The following is a 21095-nucleotide window of genomic DNA, read 5'->3' on the forward strand; positions in this document are numbered from 1 at the left end:
GAGCATCAGCTTGTATGCAGAAGGCCCAGCTTCACTCCCTGGCATCCCCAGGTAGGGTTAGGAAAGGCTCCTGCCTGAAATGTTGTGAGATGCCCTGAGCAGTAGTGTACTGGAGGGGCAATAAATAAACCTTGGAGAGCTGCTGTCAGTCAGTATAGAGAGTTTTGAGCTAGGTGGACCAATGATCTAACTTGACATAAAGTAGCTTCCCATATTCCTATCTTTCCTCTACGGGCAGTGTCTGAAAAGCTCTGTGAAAAGGGATTCAGAGAGATATTGGCTGGAGGAGAAGGGACTTGTTATCTTTACAGTGGTAAAAATTCTCAAAATAGTTATCTTTCAACTATATTTCTACACTGCAGTTTAGAAAAGACTGTCTTCCATGGACTTCTCCATCGGCATCATGCTCTTCCTGACCTTCAGCTGCATCTCTTCCCGAAAAACTCAATCCATCATCTCAGTGAAGAATGGATCACCTTGGGGGAAATGGGCTGAACCAGAGTACTGTCGTAAAGGTTATGCTTTCGCGTTCCAGTTGAAGGTAAAAAATCTCCTTCGCTCCTTTTAGGAACCCCAGTGCTGAGCAGAAGTCACAGCTCACATTCTCTGAACTTGCTTGCTTCTTTTCTTTCTGTACACTCCTCAGAAAATAGTTCTTGAACCCTGAAAGGAAAGCTGGGGAAACAGTAGAGCTTAGTAGATATGTGCAAAACGATTTGGGTACAAAATGATTTGTACCTGAATCTGGCTGATTCGGGCAATTCGTAGACAAAACAAATCACCCCTCTCCCCAATTGCCCAGATTCGGGTACAAATCAAATCACCCCAGATTCAGACCCCCCAAATTCAGAGATTTGGACCTCCATTTTGTGGCCTAAGTGGGTTGGGTGGTAGTGCCCAATGGGCTGAAGCTACAGTACCACCCAAATTTCAAAGAAATTGGGCAAAGGGATGGTTTTTCTAATTTAATAATCTCATTTGCTCATTTGCTAGAAAGAAATGTAGCTGGCTTTCAACAAGCAAACACCACCATGTTCATTTTCAAAACTCCTCTTTGGTTTTTTTTAGCTTACTGACACACAGACACACAGAGACTGATTAAGTAAGTAATTATGTAATGAGTGAGTAATTAAGTAATTACTTATTTTAAGGAAGGAGGAAATTTGAAGATATTACTACCGACTGCCATTACAGCATCTTCCTATATCGCTGCTACCCGATATAGTATCAGTGGGGATTCAAACCAGCAACCTTCTGCTTGTTAGTCAAGCATTTCCCAACTGTGCCCCTTAAGGTGGCATTTCCTATGATAAATGCTCAATAATTTCTAAGTCATGCCAGTTATATTATCCCTTCCTCTTGATTTGTCCAACACTAAATGTCATGAGAAAGATGTCATGGGTTAATACTGATCAGTATAAAGCATTATTTGATCTTTGGGAAACTCTGAAAACTTTATACCCTTCTCATTACAAGGAATTTTACAAATAAAAATAACTGCAGATACACTGTATGCAGACTTTTAAAAGCTCTCTCTCGCACACACACGCACACACACACACACACACACACACACACCCTTACGTTAAGCAATTAATGCGTCGCATCTAGAATATCAATATATCAAAAGGACCTCTTAAAGGCTTCCATGTTTAAAATAATTATTAATTTCTTTTCTTTTACAATATGGCAGCGACTAAGCCAATTATTTGAATTGCTTTTCTTAAGATGTTGATTTTTCACCTTAATGTTGGTCAAAATGCTATTATATCTACCTTTGGAACTTTAGCTCTGTTGCATTTCTGCAAACCACATGCTCCTCCCCTGATTTGAAAACTGATGGCTAATGTGAATGAAGGAAACTTTTGTACCTTCATTTGACGTGGAAGCATTTTTTCAGTCTCTGCTGTCAGTCAGTTACCTCACCTGTTGGCCCTCCTGGACTGGTCTGGTCCTGTTTTTTTGTTTTTTGTTTTGCAATGGCAAAAGAATCTCCTCTCTCCCCAACAACAAGGTATACTGAGAGAAAGTCAGTCACACCACCATGTCGTGTGGCTCCATGTTGACATGGAGAAAAAGATTTGGGTGTCATCAGCATACTGATAACACTCTGCACCAAATCTTCTGATGAAACAGCAGCAGAAACAGGAAGGGGATACTTACCAGACAGTTTTCAGAATAATAAAAACAACAAGACTGGATAACACTCATGTTGTTTTTTAAATACTCCCTAAACTAGCTGAAGTAATACAGAAGACAGTGATTGTAAGCATGTGCAGAGGAGTGTGAAGCTTTGCAGCATGGAATTGGGGGGCAACTTTGAGGAACAGACTGACTAAACTAGGGGAAGCCACAGGGCATTTTTACTGAATGGTGTATGTGTGTGTACTCAAAAGAGCACTTTTATGTCACGCAGAGAGAACTCTAGACCCATTTCAGACTGGCTTTTGGGCGGGCTATGGGGTGGAGACTGCCTTGTCGGCCTGATGGATGATCTCCAATTGGGAATTGATAGAGGAAGTGTGACTCTGTTTGTCCTTTTGGACCTCCTGGTGCCTTTTGATACTATCGACCATACTATCGATACTATGGTTGAATCTGGAGCATCTGAGGGGGCTGGGAGTTAGAGGCACTGCTTTGCTGTGGTTCTGCTCCTACCTCTCGGGCAGGTTCCAGATGGTGTCCCTTGGAGACTGCTGTTCTTCACAATCTGAACTTTTGTATGGTGTTCCCCAAGGCTCCATATTGTCTCTGATGTTGTTTAACATCTACATGAAGCCGCTGGGAGAGATCATCAGGAGATTTGGTGCAGGGTGTTATCAGTAAGCTGATGACACCCAAAACTCTTTTACCCTGTCAACATCATCAGGAGAAGGCACAACCTCCCTAAATGCCTGCCTGGAGGTGCTGATGGGCTGGATGAGACTGAATCCAGATAAAATGGAGTTACTTATTTGTGGGGTCGGGACACAAGAGATTTTATCTATCTATCTATCTATCTATCTATCTATCTATCTATCTATCTATCTTTTTAAAATATGTGTATACCATCCAAAACCTGTGTCTTTGGGTGGTTTACAATTAATATCATTTAAAACATCGAAACAATTAATAATTAATATCATTTTAAACATTGAAATTTTGATCTGACTGTTCTGGATGGGGTCCGTCTGTTCTGGTTGGGGTCACACCTCCCCAGAAGGAACAGGTATGCAATTTGGAGGTGCTTCTGGACACAAACCTTTCCCTGGTATCTCAGGTGGCCAGAAATACCTTCTATCAGCTTTGGTTGATATGCCAGCTGTGTCCATTTCTTGAGATAAATGACTTCAGAACAGTAGTACATCTGCTGGTCACCTCCAGACTTGACTACTGCAATGTGTTCTATGTGGGACTGCCTTTGTACCTAGTCTGGAAACTGAAGTTGGTCCAGAATGTGGTAGCCAGGTTGGTCTCTGGGTCATCTCAAAGAGACTGTATCACTTGTATCTTAAAAGTTCCACACTGGTTGCGAATACGTTTCCAGGCAAAATACAAGGTCTTGTTTATAGCCTATAAAGCCCTAAACAGCTTGGGCCCTGAGTATTTAAGAGAACATCTCCTTCGCTATGGATCACACCGCCCATTGAGATCATCAGGAGAGGTTCGTCTGCAATTGCCATCGGCTCGTCTGCGACGGGCATTCTCTGTTGCTGCCCTGAGATTTTGGAATGCATTCCTTGCTGAAATAAGAGCCTCTCCATCTCTTACAACTTTAAAATAGGCAGTCAAGAAACATTTGTTCACCCAGGCTTAATTAGATACAGTTTTTAAAGTTTTATGGTTTTTAATAGTTTTAGCGGTGTTTTACATCTTAAATTGTTGTAATGTTTCAACCGTTTCATTTGTCGTATTGTTTTGTTGTAAACCACCCAGAGACTTGCATTTTGGGCAGTATACAAATATGTTAAATAAATAAATAAATAAATAAATAACAAAAAATAATTTTTTAAATATACATTTTGAAACAAACATTTATTTCAGTAAAGTTAAGGACACTTAACACATAACTTTAATAAAAGAATGTCCAGAAATCCAAAATAAATAATATTTTTATAGAGCCCCCCTGGGCATAAATCTCTAATAGGATAAAGCATCCAGTTTGTATGAGGTCAGAAATGGCTTCTAAAATCATGATACTGTAGTTTGTCCCAAAGTTCAGCCACTAGGAAAATGTTCATTTACCAATGGCTTGAAATTAATCTTTTAAAACGAAGATTCTGGGCAAAATTGTCAATCAAGGCTAACATTTACTTGCATACTTCTGTGGCCTGAAAATTTGAGAGCAACTCTTGCTTGCACTCTTCTTGGGATCTATACCCCCATGATAGCAATAGGAGATAGGAACAGGCACTCTTGGCTACCACACCAGTGGACATCTCCTGCGAGTGTACAGGCCAACTAAGGAACTCTGATCTTGAGACATCATGTTGCATAGGAATGGACACTGATCTCCATCTCTCAAACAGCAAGCCCTAGAGTTTCATATTTTTTTTAAAAAAAATGTGATTCATCTAGAGTTCTATATTGGGCATAATCAGAATGAGTTTCTGCAGTGACAGGAGGGAGCTCCAACAGTCAGAACTCAGACAAAATTCTCTCCTCTCACTGTAGAACTCTGTAGAGTTCTACAGTTGGAGCTCCAACATGCCTGATAGACCTCCTACCCTTCATTGCTGGGATTTTGCCATGAACATTGTCTCAGTTCTTCGTGTGGGGCATGCTTGTCTGTGTTTGAATATGTCTATGTAATGGCCTGGGGGTGAAGTTACAGTTTTGTTTGTCTGCTTCTTACTATTTTCTGTCTTGAATTCAAACTGAGAGATTCTCCCTCTCTCTGCATAAGAGTCTGTTTATTATTCTCTATCTATCTATCTATCTATCTATCTATCTATCTATCTATCTATCTATCTATCTATCTATCATATTTGTATACTATCCACAACTGAAGTCTCTAGGCAGTTTTCTTAACCTGTGCTTTTAGTTAGTAGTAAATATCAAACTCTTGTTTCTCAGTTAAAGTTGCTTCCTGTACTATTTATGACTTATCGAGATTAAGTAATTTCTCTGCAGCACTGGGTTATGAGCCCAGTTGTGAAGCAGTAGGTTGTGGGATAACAAAAGAGTTTGTAGGCAAAGAAGCTGGAGAAGATGATTACTTTTGCATCTATGGAGAGGCTTCCCACTGTTGAACTGCTCAATGAAATAAACTAGAGAAAATGGTCCTTCAGAGTAAAGGTGTTGCTGAATACTTTTGAATTGTCTTATATTCTGGAGGAACAAAGACCAACAGAGAATGAAGAGAAATGGTAATGGGATTCTGCATATGGGACACATATCTCTGGCTGTAAGCAATTTGACAAGATTTAAGACCTCTTATAATGTATAGGTAAAAACAAATTAAACACAAAGATCTTAAAACCTCAGGCAAGGTATTAAGAGCACTTGGAAGCCATGCACCATAATAAAAACCAATTGAAACCCTGGGCAAAACATATGTAAGAAAAAACATGAAGGGAGAGTTGTCCAAACAAAGATGTTTGTTTTGGCAGTTGAAGAAAATACAGTAAAGTGCAAGATAAAAGAGACCGTGTATATTGACCAGCTGCAACCACCTATTAACGTTAGGGGGAAATGAAAGAGACAATGAGGTGGTTCCCACGATCGGTGGGAGCTGCCTGGGGAGGGTTTGTGGGAAGAGTGGGCTTAGCCCGCTCTTCCCGCAAACGAGCAGACAGTCTACTCTGGGCGGCCGCAGCGGCCACCCACACGACTGCTGGCTCCGTCATGGAGCCGGCCGGGGCTGGGGAGTTTGGGGGCCGTGTGGCCCCCGGAAGCTCCAGCATGCCCTGCGTGAGCGTGCAGGGCATGCTGGAGAGACCCCCGAGCCTGGAGGCTGCTTTTCAGCCTCCCGGTTTGGGGTCTCCTCATGAGTAGCCACGACATGGAGCCGTGCCGCAGCAACTCACGAGCAGAAAAATGGGGTTTGCGGAGCACTTGCAGAGAATCAGAGCTCTGCAAAAGGTGAATCAACAAAAGATGGCAAGTCCAGACAACACTGATAGTGTGGAAGCAATTCAGGTCTGGTGTTGTGCTGCATATGTGACTTGAGAAAAACCCTGCAGAACACAGAGGGACAGGGACAGGTCAGCAGATGCAGGAGTATCTAGGCCAGGCAACAGCAATGTTGCATTACTCTCATTAAGTTTGCTTCTCTGCATGGCAAAAGTAGATGCAAACATTCATGCTAGGGATGTGCAAGTCAGCTTGATTCAAATCATGGGTCAAATCGAACTGGCCTGGTTTGGGCACTCTGAGTTTAAACCAGACCGGCTCCGGTTCTAAGAACCAGTTTGTGGGCTGGTTCAAGGATATATTTGTAAAAATGAATCCGGAGAGGATTCTCCTTTCCAAGTAAAGGAGGATTCCCTAACATAAGGGGGTGGGGGAGAGAGAAAGCATCCTTAATACCTTTTATCTTCAGGTGGCGGTGGCAGAGAGTCTCCAGAGGCAGCAGGGGGAGGCAGCGGGGACTTCTCCAAGCCCTCCCTCCGGCTTCTGAATGATAGCCTGGTCTGGTCCCACCCCTTCATTTGGGAGGCCAGTGGGGGGCTTGGAGGAGCCTCTGTCACCACCCCTGACAACCTACGGAGACATTTTGCCACTGTGGCTACTGCCGTGGCCTGGAAATAAAAGGTATTAAGGACCCTTTCACTTGGTCTCGCCACCTCAAGTTAAGGAATCCTCCTTTACTTGTAAAGGGAAATGCTCCCTGGATTCCCCTTTACAAGTATACCCCTGAACGAGCTTGCAAACCAGTTTGGCCCGGTTCATTGGCCAAACCGGACCAGACCTAGTTTGTCCGGACCGGAATTGGACTGAACCAGACAAACAGGTTCCATGCATATCCCTAATGCATGCAAATGTGTTTTGATACAGATGTGAATACACATCCGCATCTATGGTCAACAGTTGCTGTGTGTAACCAGTTGCACATGACTAGAGCTAAGATTGCTTTATTGTTTAATTACCCATTGAATATCCAATCCATTTTGACTTGTAAGCCAGTGCAGTGCTAATCACATTAAAAATTCAAGGGCTGTTCTCATGACCATGATCCATCCTTCCTTCCTTCCTTCCTTTTTCCTTCCTTCCTTCCCACATTTCTATACTGCCCCACATGCAAATCCCTGGGCGGTTACAATCTAAAACACAAAGCACAATTAAAACAGTTTAAAATACAGATATAAACATTAAAAAACTATAAACTAAAAGCCTAACTAAACAGAAAAGTATTCAGGCCCTTCTTAAAAACATCCAGAGAAGGAAGGGCTCTAATTTTGTTAGGAAGTGCACTCCAAAGTCCCGGGGCAATCCTGGAAAAGGCCCAATTTCAAGTGTCCACCAACTGAACCAGTGGCAACTGCAACCAGACCTCCCCAGATCATGTTAATAGGTGGTGGGGTTGATGAAGAAGAAGGTGTTCTCTTAAATACCTTTGAACCAAGCCATTCAGGTCTTTATAGGTAAGAACATAAGAACATAAGAAGAGCCCTGCTGGATCAGGCCCAAGGCCCATCTAGTCCAGCATCCTGTTTCACACAGTGGCCCACCAGATGCTGCTCCACAGGAAGGATCTGAGGGCATACCCTCCCTCCTGCTGTTGTTCCCCTGCAACTGGTACTCAGGCATCCTGCCTCTGTGACTGGAGGTGGTCCACAGCCCTCCGACTAGTAGCCGTTGATATAACTCTCCTCCATGAAGTTATCCAAACCCTTCTTAAAGCCAGTCAGGTTGTTGGCTGTCACCACATCTTGTGGCACAGAATTCCACAAGTGGATTATGCGTTGTGTGAAAAAGTACTTCCGTTTGTTGGTCCTAGAGTTCCCGACACTCAATTTCATGGGATGACCCCTGGTTCTAGTGTTATGGGAGAGGGAGAAGGATTTCTCTCTATCCACTTTCTCCACAACATGCATGATTTTATAGACTTCTAGCATGTCTCCCCGCAGTCGTCTTTTTTCTAACCTAAAAAGCCACAGGTGGTGTAGTCTTGCCTCATAAGAAAGGTGCTCGAGGCCTCTGATCATCTTGGTTGCCCTCTTCTGCACCTTTTCCAGTTCAACATGTCCTTTTTTAGATGTGGTGACCAGAACTGTACGCAGTACTCCAAACGTGGTCGCACCATAGTTTTTTATAAGGGCATTATAATATGAGCTGTTTTATTTTCAATCCCCTTCCTAATTATCCCTAGCATGGAATTGGCATTTTTCACAGCTGCTGCACATTGAGTCAACCCTTTCAACGAGCTGTCCACCATGACCCCAAGATCCCTCTCCTGGTCAGTAACTGACGGTTCAGATCTCATCAGCGTATACTTGAAGCTGGGGTTTTTCGTCCCAATGTGCATCACTTTACACTTGCCAACATTGAACCACATTTGCCACTTAGTCGCCCACTCTCCCAGCTTGGAGAGATCCTTTTGGAGTTCCTCACAATCCGTTTTGGATTTCACTACCTGAAAGAGTTTGGTGTCATCTGCAAATATGGCCACCTCGCTGCTTACCCCTGCTTCTAGATCTTTTGTGAATAAATTAACAAGCATCGGTCCCAGTACAGATCCCTGGGGGATCCCACTTCTTACTTCCCTCCATTGTGAAAATAACCAGCACTTTGTATCTTGCCTGGAAACTTATTGGCAGCCAATGTCGTTCTTTTAAAATGGGTGTAATATTATTTCTTCGGGTAACCCCAGAGACCAACCTGGTTGTTGCATTCTGTACCAGCTGCAATTTCTGGACAATGTACAAAGGCAGCCCAACCTAGAGTGCATTGCTGTAGTCACGTCTGGAGGATACCAGCATATGCACCACTGTTTTAAGGTTTTTATCTCCAGAAGTGGAGGTAACTGGCATCTCAACCAAAACTGATAGAAAGCCCCACTAGCCACTGCCTCAGCCTGAGAAACCAGGGAGAGGTTTGGGTCCAGAAGTACTCCCAGACTACGCACAGGGCAAGAGAAGCCTTCCATTCTAGCTCAGGAGTGATTCCCATTTTCTGCTCATGTTTGAGTTAAAATCAAGGTTGGAGCCACTGGCAGTGATCATGGGCTAAGCAGCAGCTGGGTCAGAGGGCTTTCCCTCCTATTCCATTAAAGACTTAGGATCATAGGAAGCTGCCTTATTCACAGTCAGACCATTGGTCCATCTAGTTCAGTATTGTCTACACAGACTGGCGAAAAAGAGGGGGGGAGGAAATCCGACCGTGACAACAAAAAACAAATATACAAATAATATAAAGCAGCCAAACACTGAAAATGTATATTAACAAACAATGAACCAATAATTAAATAATCAATAACACTAATGAGCAAAAATCATTAATCCAAGCTAAACAATTCAACAATAATAATAATAATATATACAGTAATACTCAAGCCAGCTCATGATACATAATGCAAAAATTGCCATCTCATGATACAGAATGCATCGATTTTAGCATATGCAATGACAGTCAGAGATTTCCAGAGGAGGTGTGACTGAACAAGGCAAAAATAGGGCTGCTAGATGAAATGGGCAAAGTCCAATGTCGTAATAGGAGTTCCAAATAACAAAAAAGCCGCATCAAACATGGTCTCAATGAGATGTGGACGTCATCAGTCAGCGAATTAACCCCCTTATGCCCTTTAGGAGAATGCAAACTGAACATATAAGGATGTGGCTGAACAGGGCAAAAGAAAGGGGGGTGCTGGCTTATATGAGAGACTCTCAATACCATCCACACAGGAGTGAAGTTTTCAAATAATAAACATGCAGATTGCAGAGAACCCGTCGAGCATGGCTTCCATAAATTAGATGTCATGAATCAAAGATAAAGCCCACTGCATGCCCTAATGGAGAAAAACAAACTTCATGGATCAAAGTTGAACGTTTCTTCTGGATATTCGCCGTTTCGCCCACAAAGCTTCAACAGCCTCCTTAACATAATTAAATATTGCCTTGTATTGTCCACAGCTTCATCACCTTCGCTTCCTTCCTTCTCCAATTGGTAACCCATTCCTCGAGCTTAACACAGTCTTGCAGTATGATCCGGCAAGACTGGCAGCAGCTTCTTCAAGGTTGCAGGCAGGAGTTTCTCTCAGCCCTCTCTTGGAGAAGCCAGGGAGGGAACATGCAACCTTCTGCACTTCCCAGAGCGGCTCCAATCCATCCCCTAAGGGGAATATCTTACAGTGCTCACATGTGTTCAACCATTCAAATGCAAACCAGGGTTGACCCTGCTTGGCAAAGGGGTCAATTAATGTTTGCTATCATCAGATCAGCTCTCCTCCCCTGGTAGTGGGTCCTGTTGCTGGATAGGAGGGAACACTCTGATCCTGCCTCCGCATAGCACACAATCACTGCTGGCGCTTCTGACCTTGTTTTTAATGGACAGGAAATCAAATATTGCGAGCACACCGCTCCCAAACTAAGGTAGAAACTTTCTCCTATTTATAATCATGAGAACTAGCCTACAGAGGCATGCATAAATGTGGAAAATATTGTCGCCTTGTATTGTCCACAGCTTCATCACCTTCTGTTCATTCCTTCTCCACTAGGTACATTCTTACCAAGGTCCTCAAGCGTGGCAGGATGATACAGGCCTGAATGGCATCCGTCTGTACTGTACTGATGGCACAATCATTGAATCTCAAGTTGGAAAGTGAGTGACTTTTTTGCTTGCTTTTCCTCTTTGACTTTGTTGCATGGAAAGTGGCAGTGCGGCTGAATTCTTTACTGTTATTCCTCATCTGACGTGCAAGGAATGACTGGAATAAATACACTTGCTTTTGATTTATTTACAAAATAACATAAGAGCCTTGCTGGATCAGGCCCAAGCCTATCTAGCCCCACATCTTGTTACTCACAGAGGCGGGTCTCACGATCAGTGAGACCCGCTTTGAAAGGGTTTGTGGGGAGAGCGGGCTAAGCTCTCGCTCTCCCCACAGACAATCAGGAAGCCTTGCCTGGGTGGCCAGATCAGCCGCCCACACGACTGCCGGCTCTGTTATGGAGCCGGCAGGGGCTTGGGAGTTCAGGGGCCACACAGCCCCTGGGAGTTCCAGCATGCTCTGTGCAAGCACACAGAGCATGCTGGAGAGACCCCCGAGCAGGGAGGCTGCTTTTTAGCCTCCTCATGAATTGCTGTGGCATGGAGCCACACCGCAGCAGCACACAATCCGTTAACCCCATTTAGTGGAGCACTCCCTCCGCTAACCTGGGCTAAGGGGAGGGCTTCTCAAGGGGTTTACACGAGCAGCAAAAATTGGGCCATGCTCTCCTAGCCCGATTTTTGCTGGTCGTGAGAATAGCCTCACAGTGGCCTATCAGGTTCCTCTGGAAAGTCCACATGCAGGAGCTAAAGGCATACCCCCACTCCTGCTGTTGCTCCCCTGCAATGGGTATCCAGAGGCATCCCACTTCTGAATCTGAAGGTAGCCTATAGTCATCAAGATTAGTAGCCATTGGTGGACCTGTCCTCCAAGAATTTGTCTAAGCGCCTTTTAAAGCCACCCAAACTGGTGGCCATCACAACATCCTGTGGCAGAAAATTCCACAGATTAATTATGTGCTGCGTGAAGAAGTATTTCCTTTTGTTGGTCCTAAATTTCTCAGGACATCTTCATCATTGTCTTTTTTGGCAGGTGGGGAACTTGGACAGAGATTGATAGGTGCCCCAAAGGCAAACTGCTGCAGCAATTCTCTCTGCAGGTAGATAGACCCCGAGGGATCATTGACGATACAGCAGCCAACAATATCCGCTTCAGATGTCAATTTGGAGTTGTTCTGTTCGGTCGTGGACACGACTGGGGGAAGTTTGGGGGCTGGAGTAAGAGCTGTGCCCCTGGCTTCATATGTGGGATAATAACTAAGATGGATATTGACCGAGGTATTGGTGATGACACAGCTCTTAATGATGTGAAGTTCTACTGCTGTGACTGAACCACAAGAGACTCAGTCTCTTACAACACAGCTGTCTGTGTTCTAAAATATGAATCTCAATGACAATTAAATCTTGAACTAAGAGTTGTCTGTGTCTTTTAAAAATCTCAGTTGCTTAACACTCTATGGGGCTATTTTTATAACCAGGCTGGTGGCCAACTCATCTTCCCCCAGATGACCAAGTGAATGTTGCTGCACTTCGCCAAGCAGTGTGGATCTCTCGAGGCCAGGACATGTCATCTCGGCCTCCGGGAATCCGGCCTCTGAAAACCACTGCACTGAGCACGGTTCATTGGGGGATTCCCCCACCAGACAGTCACTCTAGGCACCTGTCTCTGTGTCTCCTTGGGCTGTGTGCAGCACTAGGAGACACACACGATCCCAGCAGCTGAGTTCTTACATCCTTAACCTTGGTTAAGAGCCAGACTCTGAAGTGGGGTTAGGCAGAGTGGGAGCACTGGGATCTACATGGATATAGGTCTACATGCATTCCACAATGAGCAGCCTAACCCAGGCTAGGAGCTCATGAAAAGTAAACAGCCTCCATGTATCACTTCTGGATGGGTAGTCAACAAAAGGTTAAAAAGTTAACAATGGGAAAAACTATGCAGGGCTTGGTGAATGGACATGGAGATATACTGGTGAGTCAGGCTCTTCAAAATCCTTATGCTTCCTCTAACATCTGGCCAGTTACTGTTCCATCACTGGTATCTATTTAGAGTTGACATACAATTTTGAAATGTGTTGTATTCTATCCAGTATCTTCTAAGCTTTTTTGTTTAGAAGTTTGTTCCAGTGGGGATCTTGCAGAGAGTATAGGGGGTGGAGTCAGAAAGGGAAAGGGAGGTAAAGGAGAAGAAGATGGAGTTGTTTGAGCCTGCAAAGCTTGTGAAAGTTCCTGCAACTTCATTTCATTGCATTACTGGGCCTACATTTACATTCCTGAACTGCTGCATTCTACAATTGCTGCTGCTGATTGTTTCTCCATCTTCCTGACCTGCACAACCCCTGAATGTCATTTTTCCTTCTTAATCCTGGACTCTGTTGTTCACTGGATGCCCACTGCAGCATGGCTCAGATCCCACCACCACATTTTTTTCCTTGTCCACCTCAGGAGAACCTACTCTTTTCTGGAAACAATGGAGGTCCTATTTCTGCAATTACCTTGTCACCATACAGGCCCCTGATTTTACTCTAGTAAAATAGAAGGCTACATTGCTTCACTGCCTGGACCCTGAAGGCCAAAGAATATATAATAATTTGCCTAATCCCCCAACTTGGAAGGGGATGCCGATTCTTATGAAGCTCCTCTCCAAGCCTTAGATGATCATTTCAACCCTGCTTTGAATGTGATTGCTTAACGTTCTATTCTAGATTCCAACTGCTTGGTGGAACTATTGATCAGGATGTCACAGCACTGTGTGCCTTAAGTGTAACCTGTGAATTTGCCAGTTTTACTGATGATCTGATCAATGATCAGATTGTTCTGAAAACAAAGTGCTCCAAACTGCATGAAAAACTGTTATTGGAATGGAAACCTACCTTGGATAAAGTTATAGAGATGGCTAGGAGGGTGGAAAATGCTCTTCTCTGTGACAAATCCTATTGGATGATGAAAAGAAATTGAACAGTTCAAGACTTTCCAGCATACATGTTATGGCCACATTCGCATGTAACATGAAACCGGAGGTTGCTGAACCTATGGTTAATTTTTCAATCTGTGAATTGCATCACAGACATTCATCCAACTGCAGCCTGGCAACCTCCATTTTCAGGGCAATTGCACCACCACCCTTGTAAGAGCCCCACAAGAAAATTGTCTCACACAAGCACTATTTCTTGTTGGGAGGTGGAGGGGGGGCACGATTTTTCTGTTATTCAGGAAAGGGAAGAGAACACGATGATGACTTCCTAGAAGGGGATATGTATATGATGGAGGACAAAGGATCCTGGGGTCTGGCCTGCTGTGACCAAGGATTCTCTTGTGATGGCTCACTCTGGGAAAGCAATCCATGGGGACCAAACCATGCTCCTGCACCCATTGCAGCTGGCTGCCAGGGGACTAGCACTCTCATGAGAAGGCCAGTCTACTGGGGAGGACCTTAGGTTTGCAAAAACCTTCAGTCGTCCATTGGACTGAATGCTCATGAGTTAACAAAGGGGGGGCACTAGTGTGGGGCCACCATTCTCTCTGGTTAATGATAGAACTTTTGCACACTGACCCCCTCCTCTTCAGGAATGCATTTCATGCACCCAAAGGAGATTTTGATGCTCCATGTGTCCAGTCGTAGCCAGATGGGCAAACTGGGGAAACATTGGTGCCTGGGACAGATCCTTACTCTCATTTAAATATCCTCGTTTGGACCAGAATGGCACCATATGCAGATCTGTCGCCATGGGTCGATGTGGGAGAGGGGAGCCTCAATTTCCAGTGACCCCAGAAGAGTGGAGTTGCCGTTCCAGGCAAAAAGAAAGATGGACATATTCAAATGCAATGGGCTGGCAAAGGATATGTTTTGATGGCTTCTTCATGGCAGTCACCAAGACAGGGAGAGCTGTTGTAGGGGTACCCATCCCTGTGACTTGCTGATATACAACAACCTGGCTAGGTGACATCAGCTGTCCAGCCTTCATTTATGTCTCCATGGCCTGACACTCTCATGAGAGACCTGTCTGTGGGAAAAGGTATTAGGAATGTGCACGAAACCAGTTCGGAGGCACTTTATGAGCCATCTGCCGGTTGGAAGGTGGGAGATGATGTTAAGGGTGGGCAAGTCTGCACTTACCCCTCCCCTGGCTTTCCCTCCACCGATGCTCCATTTGCAAAGGGTCCCTCAGGGAAACAGTGTACCTCCCTGCCACCCTGTTGCCTCATCAGACCCGACGCCAGCGGAAGTACCGGATGCGTCTTCATGCATTGGGCACGTGCGTGTGCACTTTGTGCTTGTGAGCGCACACCTCGGGCACGCAAATGTGACATGAGTGATGTGTACGTGCACACACCCAATATGCACAGATGCATTGGGTACTTCTGCTGGCATTGGGACCAATGAGGCAACGGAGCAGCAGGGAGGTATGCTGCCGTCCCGAGGGACCCTTTGAAAATGGCGTTCCAGCAGGGGGAAAGCAGAAGGACAGGTAAGTGCACCCACCCCACCCTTAAAGTAGGGGTGTGCAATTCGTGTTTTCGAATATGGGCTACCTGAATCACCCTTGATTCGGTTCGGATTCGGATTAATCCGAATCCGAATCTGAATCGATTTGGGTTAAAAAAACACGTCTCAAGGGTGAAATAGTGGGGTGGGGTGGTAGTGCCTAATGGGTGGAGGCTACCACCCCAATTGCAGAGTGATTGGGCAGAGGGCTGATTTTTGGTGAATTTCTGAAGTTTATGCGTTTTTACCCCCCCCCCCATTAGGTAGAATAAAGGGTGTATCGCTTCATGTTGGGGGGAAAGGGGTGGCCTAGAGCGGTGTGGGGTTGGTGGTAGTGCCGGGTAGGGGCAAGGAAGCTACCTGAATTTTTTCAAAGGATTTGGGCAGAGGGCTGATTTTTGGTGAATTGTTGAAGTTCACATGTCTTTAAGGTTTAGATTCTATGAAAGCAGATGAGAGTGGATTCATGGTGTGTCATTGAAAATCTCATTTGCTATCACAGAATCCACACTCAGAACACCTCAGAAGCAACAAAACTCCAACAAATGAAATCACCAAAAATCAGCCTTCTGCCCAAATCCTTTGAAAAAATTCAGGTAGCTCCCTTGCCCCTACCCCGCACCACCAACAACCCCACCCCACTCTAGGCCACCACTTTCCCCCTGACATGAAACGATTATACCTAAAGGGGAGAAACCTTAAAAATGCTTAAAATTCATAAATTCACCAAAAAACAGCCCTCTGCCCAATCCCCCTGCAATTGGGGTGGTAGCCTCCACCCATTAGGCAAAACCACCCCACCCCACTCTTCTGCCCCAAATCCCACTTTCTGCCCCAATCTGCCCCATAGACACTAAAACTTGTAGAACATCACCAAAAAACAGCCCTCTGCCCAATCCCCCTGCAATTGGGGTGGTAGCCTCCACCCATTAGGCAAAACCACCCCACCCCACTCTTCTGCCCCAAATCCCACTTTCTGCCCCAATCTGCCCCATAGACACTAAAACTTGTAGAACATCACCAAAAAACAGCCCTCTGCCCAATCCCCCTGCAATTGGGGTGGTAGCCTCCACCCATTAGGCAAAACCACCCCACCCCACACTTCTGCCCCAGTTCCCACTTTCTGCCCCAATCTGCCCCATAGACACTAAAACTCTCAAAAAATAACCAAAAAACAGAAAGTGCCCCAGATCTCACTTTCTGCCACAAAGACACACACCAGGAATTCACCAAAAAGGTTTCCACAGCAAGCATGATGATGTCACGCAGGTGCAGCAGTAGAGCAGAAGAAGAGCTAGGCCGGACCTAAGTCCAACAACAGTGCCCTGCCCTGGTCCACCACAGTCAACAGAGAGGCACAGCCAGCAGGGACACGCATAGAATGAGGAGGACGCAAAACAAAATTCTGCAAGTGGAGCAGCACGGCTTGGCATGTTGCCCCCTCCTAGTGCCCACACAACTTTGAAGAGTGATGCATGGATGATGATGGCAGACAACAGTGGCAGCACGCACGTTTCAGCACAATTCTTTTCCGCAACCTGTGGCATGTGATCACTGTGCAGTGCAGTGCAATGCACAACTATGTATAGGCAAGCAATCTTCAAATCAAATGCTGTCAACTCTCAAATATGACCCGATCTTCATTGGAAAAAAAATATTCCCACACACACGCACAGACACAGTGAATTGCAGCTGTCCTGTCCTTTGCCAGGCCCCACACGACCACACCACACACCACACCACACAACAACACCACACCACGAAGAGGTCTCTGCAACAAAGCAAACTAGAATTGGCAGGCTTTTTCGGATTGCATTCCAATGCATACCGCTGAGACTGGGGAGAAAGACTGTGCAATCACATGACACATTACTACTAGAATACCATTATTCCCTGTGTGTGCGGATGCGCTCGCTCTGTGAGAGGGTTAGGGCTGAAAAATTGGCTGTGTTGCCTCAGGTTGCAATGTGTGCTCTCTGTCTGCGTGAGACAGACATTTGTGTGAGGGCTGCACCAGCATCAAGCTCATCATTGGCGACACAGATTTTTTTTGGGGGGTGCATGTGTTTATGTGCTGCTGCTTCAGTCACAGTAGTACTCATGTGCTGCTGCTTGAGTCACATGGGCAGAAAAAACAAGCAGCAGCAGAGCAGACAATGTCACCGACAACCTATAGTTAAGTAAACCAAACCACATTTTTGAATTTGAACAGAGAAGAGCATGAAGATTAAGAACACCAGACCAGCAAACCAAAATCAGAAATCATCACATTACATTGAGAAATGCATCAGACGGACATTTAGATTTCAGCTTCAATAAAATTGTTCATGGGAGGAAGCAATGACAGTTTTAAGCAGGCAAGCAAAAGCTAGCAATTAGCAAGCCCTCTCAGTGACAGTGTCCCCCCCCCCATGTGTGTGTATGTGTGTGTGAGAGAGAAAGACATGTGATCCACACCAGTGCATGCCATTGCGCAGAGGTACTCTTCCCCAGGGATGTTCCTTCCTGACTGTGCCGCACCCCCCCCCCACGCACACGCAGCACAGCAGCCTGTCTCTGAGGTCGTGGATGGATGGTGTGCTGCCTTCCGGCCCTCTTCAGCACCGGGCAAGTGGGTGCTCCTGCAAAAGGGAGGGGTCCACCATAGATTTCTTCTGCAGAGACAGCGACTACAGGTCCAATTGTCCCTAGTCTTGATGGTGGCCAGCCATCGCAACAGTGGGAAATGGGAGTTGTAGTCTCTCTCTGCCACATCTGTGATAACCCCTCCCTGATGCAGGGAGCACTCACTTGCCCTAGCCTTGATTGCCAGGACAGAAGCAGTCCACCATCCCAGGCTGAGAGTGCAGCGGTGCCTGTGTATGCATGCGTGTCTGGATGTGCCAGCAGCACTAAGGGGCAGGGAGGGATGGACTGTGACACATCTTCTGGCTGTGATGAACTGCCGTGGCATGGGAGGTGCTGCAAAGGGGGGGTGACGCGAGTCACTCGCCCTCCACGGCCAGCTCGGGGTAGCCCAGCAGGGAGAGGTTCATCTCTAAGAAGACGAGCTGCTCGACCAACTCAGCATCCAGGCATGAGTGCAGAGGAGTCACCACATCCCCAACCATGGAGAAAAACCTCTCGCTCGAGACGCTGGTTGGCGGGCAAGAGAGGCACCGCACAGCAACGGCCCCCAAGTCCGGCCAGACTTTGCGACGCGTTGCCCAAAAGAAGAACGGCTCACTCTCCTCGTCTTCCACCTCCTCCTCCAGGTACTGCAGAACACTCTGCTCAGCACAGCTGGGGTGAGGGGCAGGCTCCGCCCATCTCCACAGCAGGATACCAGAATAGCCGCTGAGCCACCGGGTGGCAGTTCGAGGTCGCACTTGCTGCTCTGCTGGTGCCGCTGCCGGAGAAACCACGCCGCTGGACTGGGAAGAAGTGTGGGTGGTGGCAGTGCTGCTGCTGGGGATGGGATGCACACTGCCAGGCTGCGACCCATCCCCCTCCTACTGGCCGTCTGCTGCATCACCTAGCCCTAGCCTCCTATCCTCTTCACGCTTCACGTGTTTGACCAGGAGGCCCCTCCACTTGGGCAGCTCGCCAGGAGGCACAGTGTTGCCCTTCATCCCTGAGTCGCAGATGCATGCCAGGACATGCCATGCAGATGCACCCAAGGGTCTCTTGGGCCGCTCAACTACCCCAGTCCTCAACCGACTTTCCAGGGCAATCGCAACCCCAGTGGTCAGAGTGGTCTGGAGATCACTCATTGCCTTCTCCAGGAGAAGAGCAGAGGGCAAAGCCTGGCTCAGCGTGGCTGTCTGAGTACACAAGTTGCTCGTTGCAGAATAGAACGGCTGGAGTACTAAGACCAGCTCAGAAATGATCTGCCAGTCATCATAGAGCAGCTTGCACATTTCCAAGCAACCACGTGTCCCCTGGCTGTTGAGAGCTCCCTCTTGCTCATTCATGCGCCGGAGCAAGAGAAAAGTCGAGTTCCACCAGGTAGGAACATCCTGGGGGATTAGGTGTTCTGGTAGGCCCAGCTCAGTCTGCCTGGCCTTGAGCTGGTGCTTTGCCTTTTCAGTCCGGTGGAAGTGGCCCACTAACTTGCGGCAACGCTCCAAAATAGCGGCCACAGGAGCAGCAGGATCCTGAGCTGAACTAAGACTCTGCACACGCTGCCTGGGCTTCGACACCTCCTTGAGCCCAAGAGCATCCTGCACCACCAGGTTCAAGGTGTGTGCAGCGCAAGCGATGCTCACACCATAAACCTACCTAGCTGCCTTGGTGATGTTAGCTGCATTGTCCATCACCATGAAGCCTCGGTGGAGGGTTGGCTCCCCAGCCAGCCACCCCCACACCTGTCGGTCCATGATGGCAGCCAACTCATCTGACGTGTGGCCTGTATCCATCGCCTCCACATGCAACACTGCCCAAGAAGGTGTGCATGCATGGGAGGAGCTGGATACAGCACCATCAGAGTCAGATGTTCCCTCACCCCCATGCCCCCACCAATGGGCTTTCAGGGACATCATGGGCTATCAGGGATCATCTCAGCAATGGCCCGAGTCACGAGATGAGGTTTTGGCCAATCAGACCGCTTTCCAAGAGATTGCAACCACTGTTGACGATTGGTCAGTTTTTCCTCCCTGTGAGCAGGAGCCGCTGGCCGCTTGCTGCTGCTGTCACTAATACTGCTTCTGCTAGTTGAGGCACTGGGCCTACTGCCAGTGCCAGCAGAGGTCTCCACACCTGGGTGCCGCCGGCGCATGTGCGACCACAGACCCGAGGTAGTGAAGTGCATATGGTCCCTTCCTCTGCTGACCAGTGGCTTGCAGTGGGTGCACTCAGCATGGCTGGGATCACCATGGCTGGGATCACCAAGACTCCCCTGCGACACGAGGTCGCTTGGTTGGTGGCAGCTTTGCTGGTTCCTTCTCGGGCATACCACCGCCGCTGCCCTCAGAGCTGGCCTGGGAAGGCCCAGGGACAGGAGATCTTCCCTCCTCCTGAGCCTCCTCAGATGCAAGCCTGGGGCCCCCACCCCTCACAGTGACTGTTTGGGAGGTCAGCGAGGTGGATCTGGCTGGACTGCCAACCTCCTCCACCAGCACCACCTCCTCAGCTGCCACAGGAAGATCTTCTTCCCTGGCAATCTGGGAGCCCTCCCCCCTAAATTCTGCCCGGCCGCAGGCCCTGGCATAGGGCCAGGCTGACTCAAGAAGTCTAGCCTGCGCACCGAAGCAGGGCCGGGGGTGACTTGGGGAGTAGGCCCCTCTGGCCACCCCCTGCCACAACCAGCAGTGAAGAAAAGTCTCCCCCTTCCTTGCGCCCTCCCTCTTCCTGCATTTCTACCAGCCCTCCCAGCCATCGTTTGGGGCTTCTTTTTAAAACGTAAAGAAGGGGGGGTGTAGTTGTCTCAGGGGGCAGGTAGACTCAGAGGTAGGGGTGGGCCCGTACTGGTCCGGACCAGTCTGGACCCCATTGAAAAGGCCTCCGGACGGGTCCAGTCCAGTCCTTGGTAGTCCAGATTGGGGGTGGGGGGTTGCTTTAAGAGCGGCGGAAGGGTTAACTTACCCCTCCCGCTGCTTTCTCCCTCAGGCACCGTAAATAGTAGAGTAATTGGGGCGGCAGGATCGCTCCCCACTGCCCCTTCCCCACTGCTCCTCTGAAAAGCTCCAGCTCCCAGTAATGCATTGTGCGTGCACATCGTGCGCACGCGTCACATCACTGATGTGCACATGCGCAATGCATTACTGGGAGCTGCAGCTTTTCAGAGGAGCAGCGGGGAAGGGGCGGCGGGGAGCGATCCTGCCACCCCAATTACTCTACTATTTACGGCGCCTGAGGGAGAAAGCGGCGGGAGGGGTAAGTAAACCCTCCCGCCACTCTTAAAGCGACCCCCACCCCAGTGCCGGACCGCAGTGTGGCGGTT

General features: G+C 47.4%; 1 protein-coding gene across 1 annotated transcript; it reads left to right on the forward strand.

Annotated features, from left to right (window-relative positions):
• Positions 1-382: 382 nt before the first annotated feature.
• LOC128349639 (vitelline membrane outer layer protein 1-like) lies at positions 383-12020 on the forward strand. Its single transcript, XM_053306263.1, has 3 exons — positions 383-541; positions 10637-10740; positions 11723-12020. The coding sequence occupies exons 1-3, from the start codon at positions 383-385 to the stop codon at positions 12018-12020; spliced, it is 561 nt and encodes a 186-aa protein (XP_053162238.1).
• The last annotated feature ends 9075 nt before the right edge of the window (positions 12021-21095 follow it).

This window comes from Hemicordylus capensis, chromosome 3 (assembly GCF_027244095.1).
Source record: "Hemicordylus capensis ecotype Gifberg chromosome 3, rHemCap1.1.pri, whole genome shotgun sequence".
NCBI classification, from domain to species: Eukaryota; Metazoa; Chordata; class Lepidosauria; order Squamata; family Cordylidae; genus Hemicordylus; species Hemicordylus capensis.

Excerpts from the sequence above, each read along its gene's own strand:
- LOC128349639 (XM_053306263.1), top strand. The coding sequence starts at position 383 with ATGGACTTCTCCATCGGCATCATGCTCTTCCTGACCTTCAGCTGCATC. Across the intron at positions 542-10,636 it reads CTTTCGCGTTCCAGTTGAAG|GTACATTCTTACCAAGGTCC; the intron begins GTAAAAAATCTC and ends CTTCTCCACTAG. Across the intron at positions 10,741-11,722 it reads ATTGAATCTCAAGTTGGAAA|GTGGGGAACTTGGACAGAGA; the intron begins GTGAGTGACTTT and ends CTTTTTTGGCAG.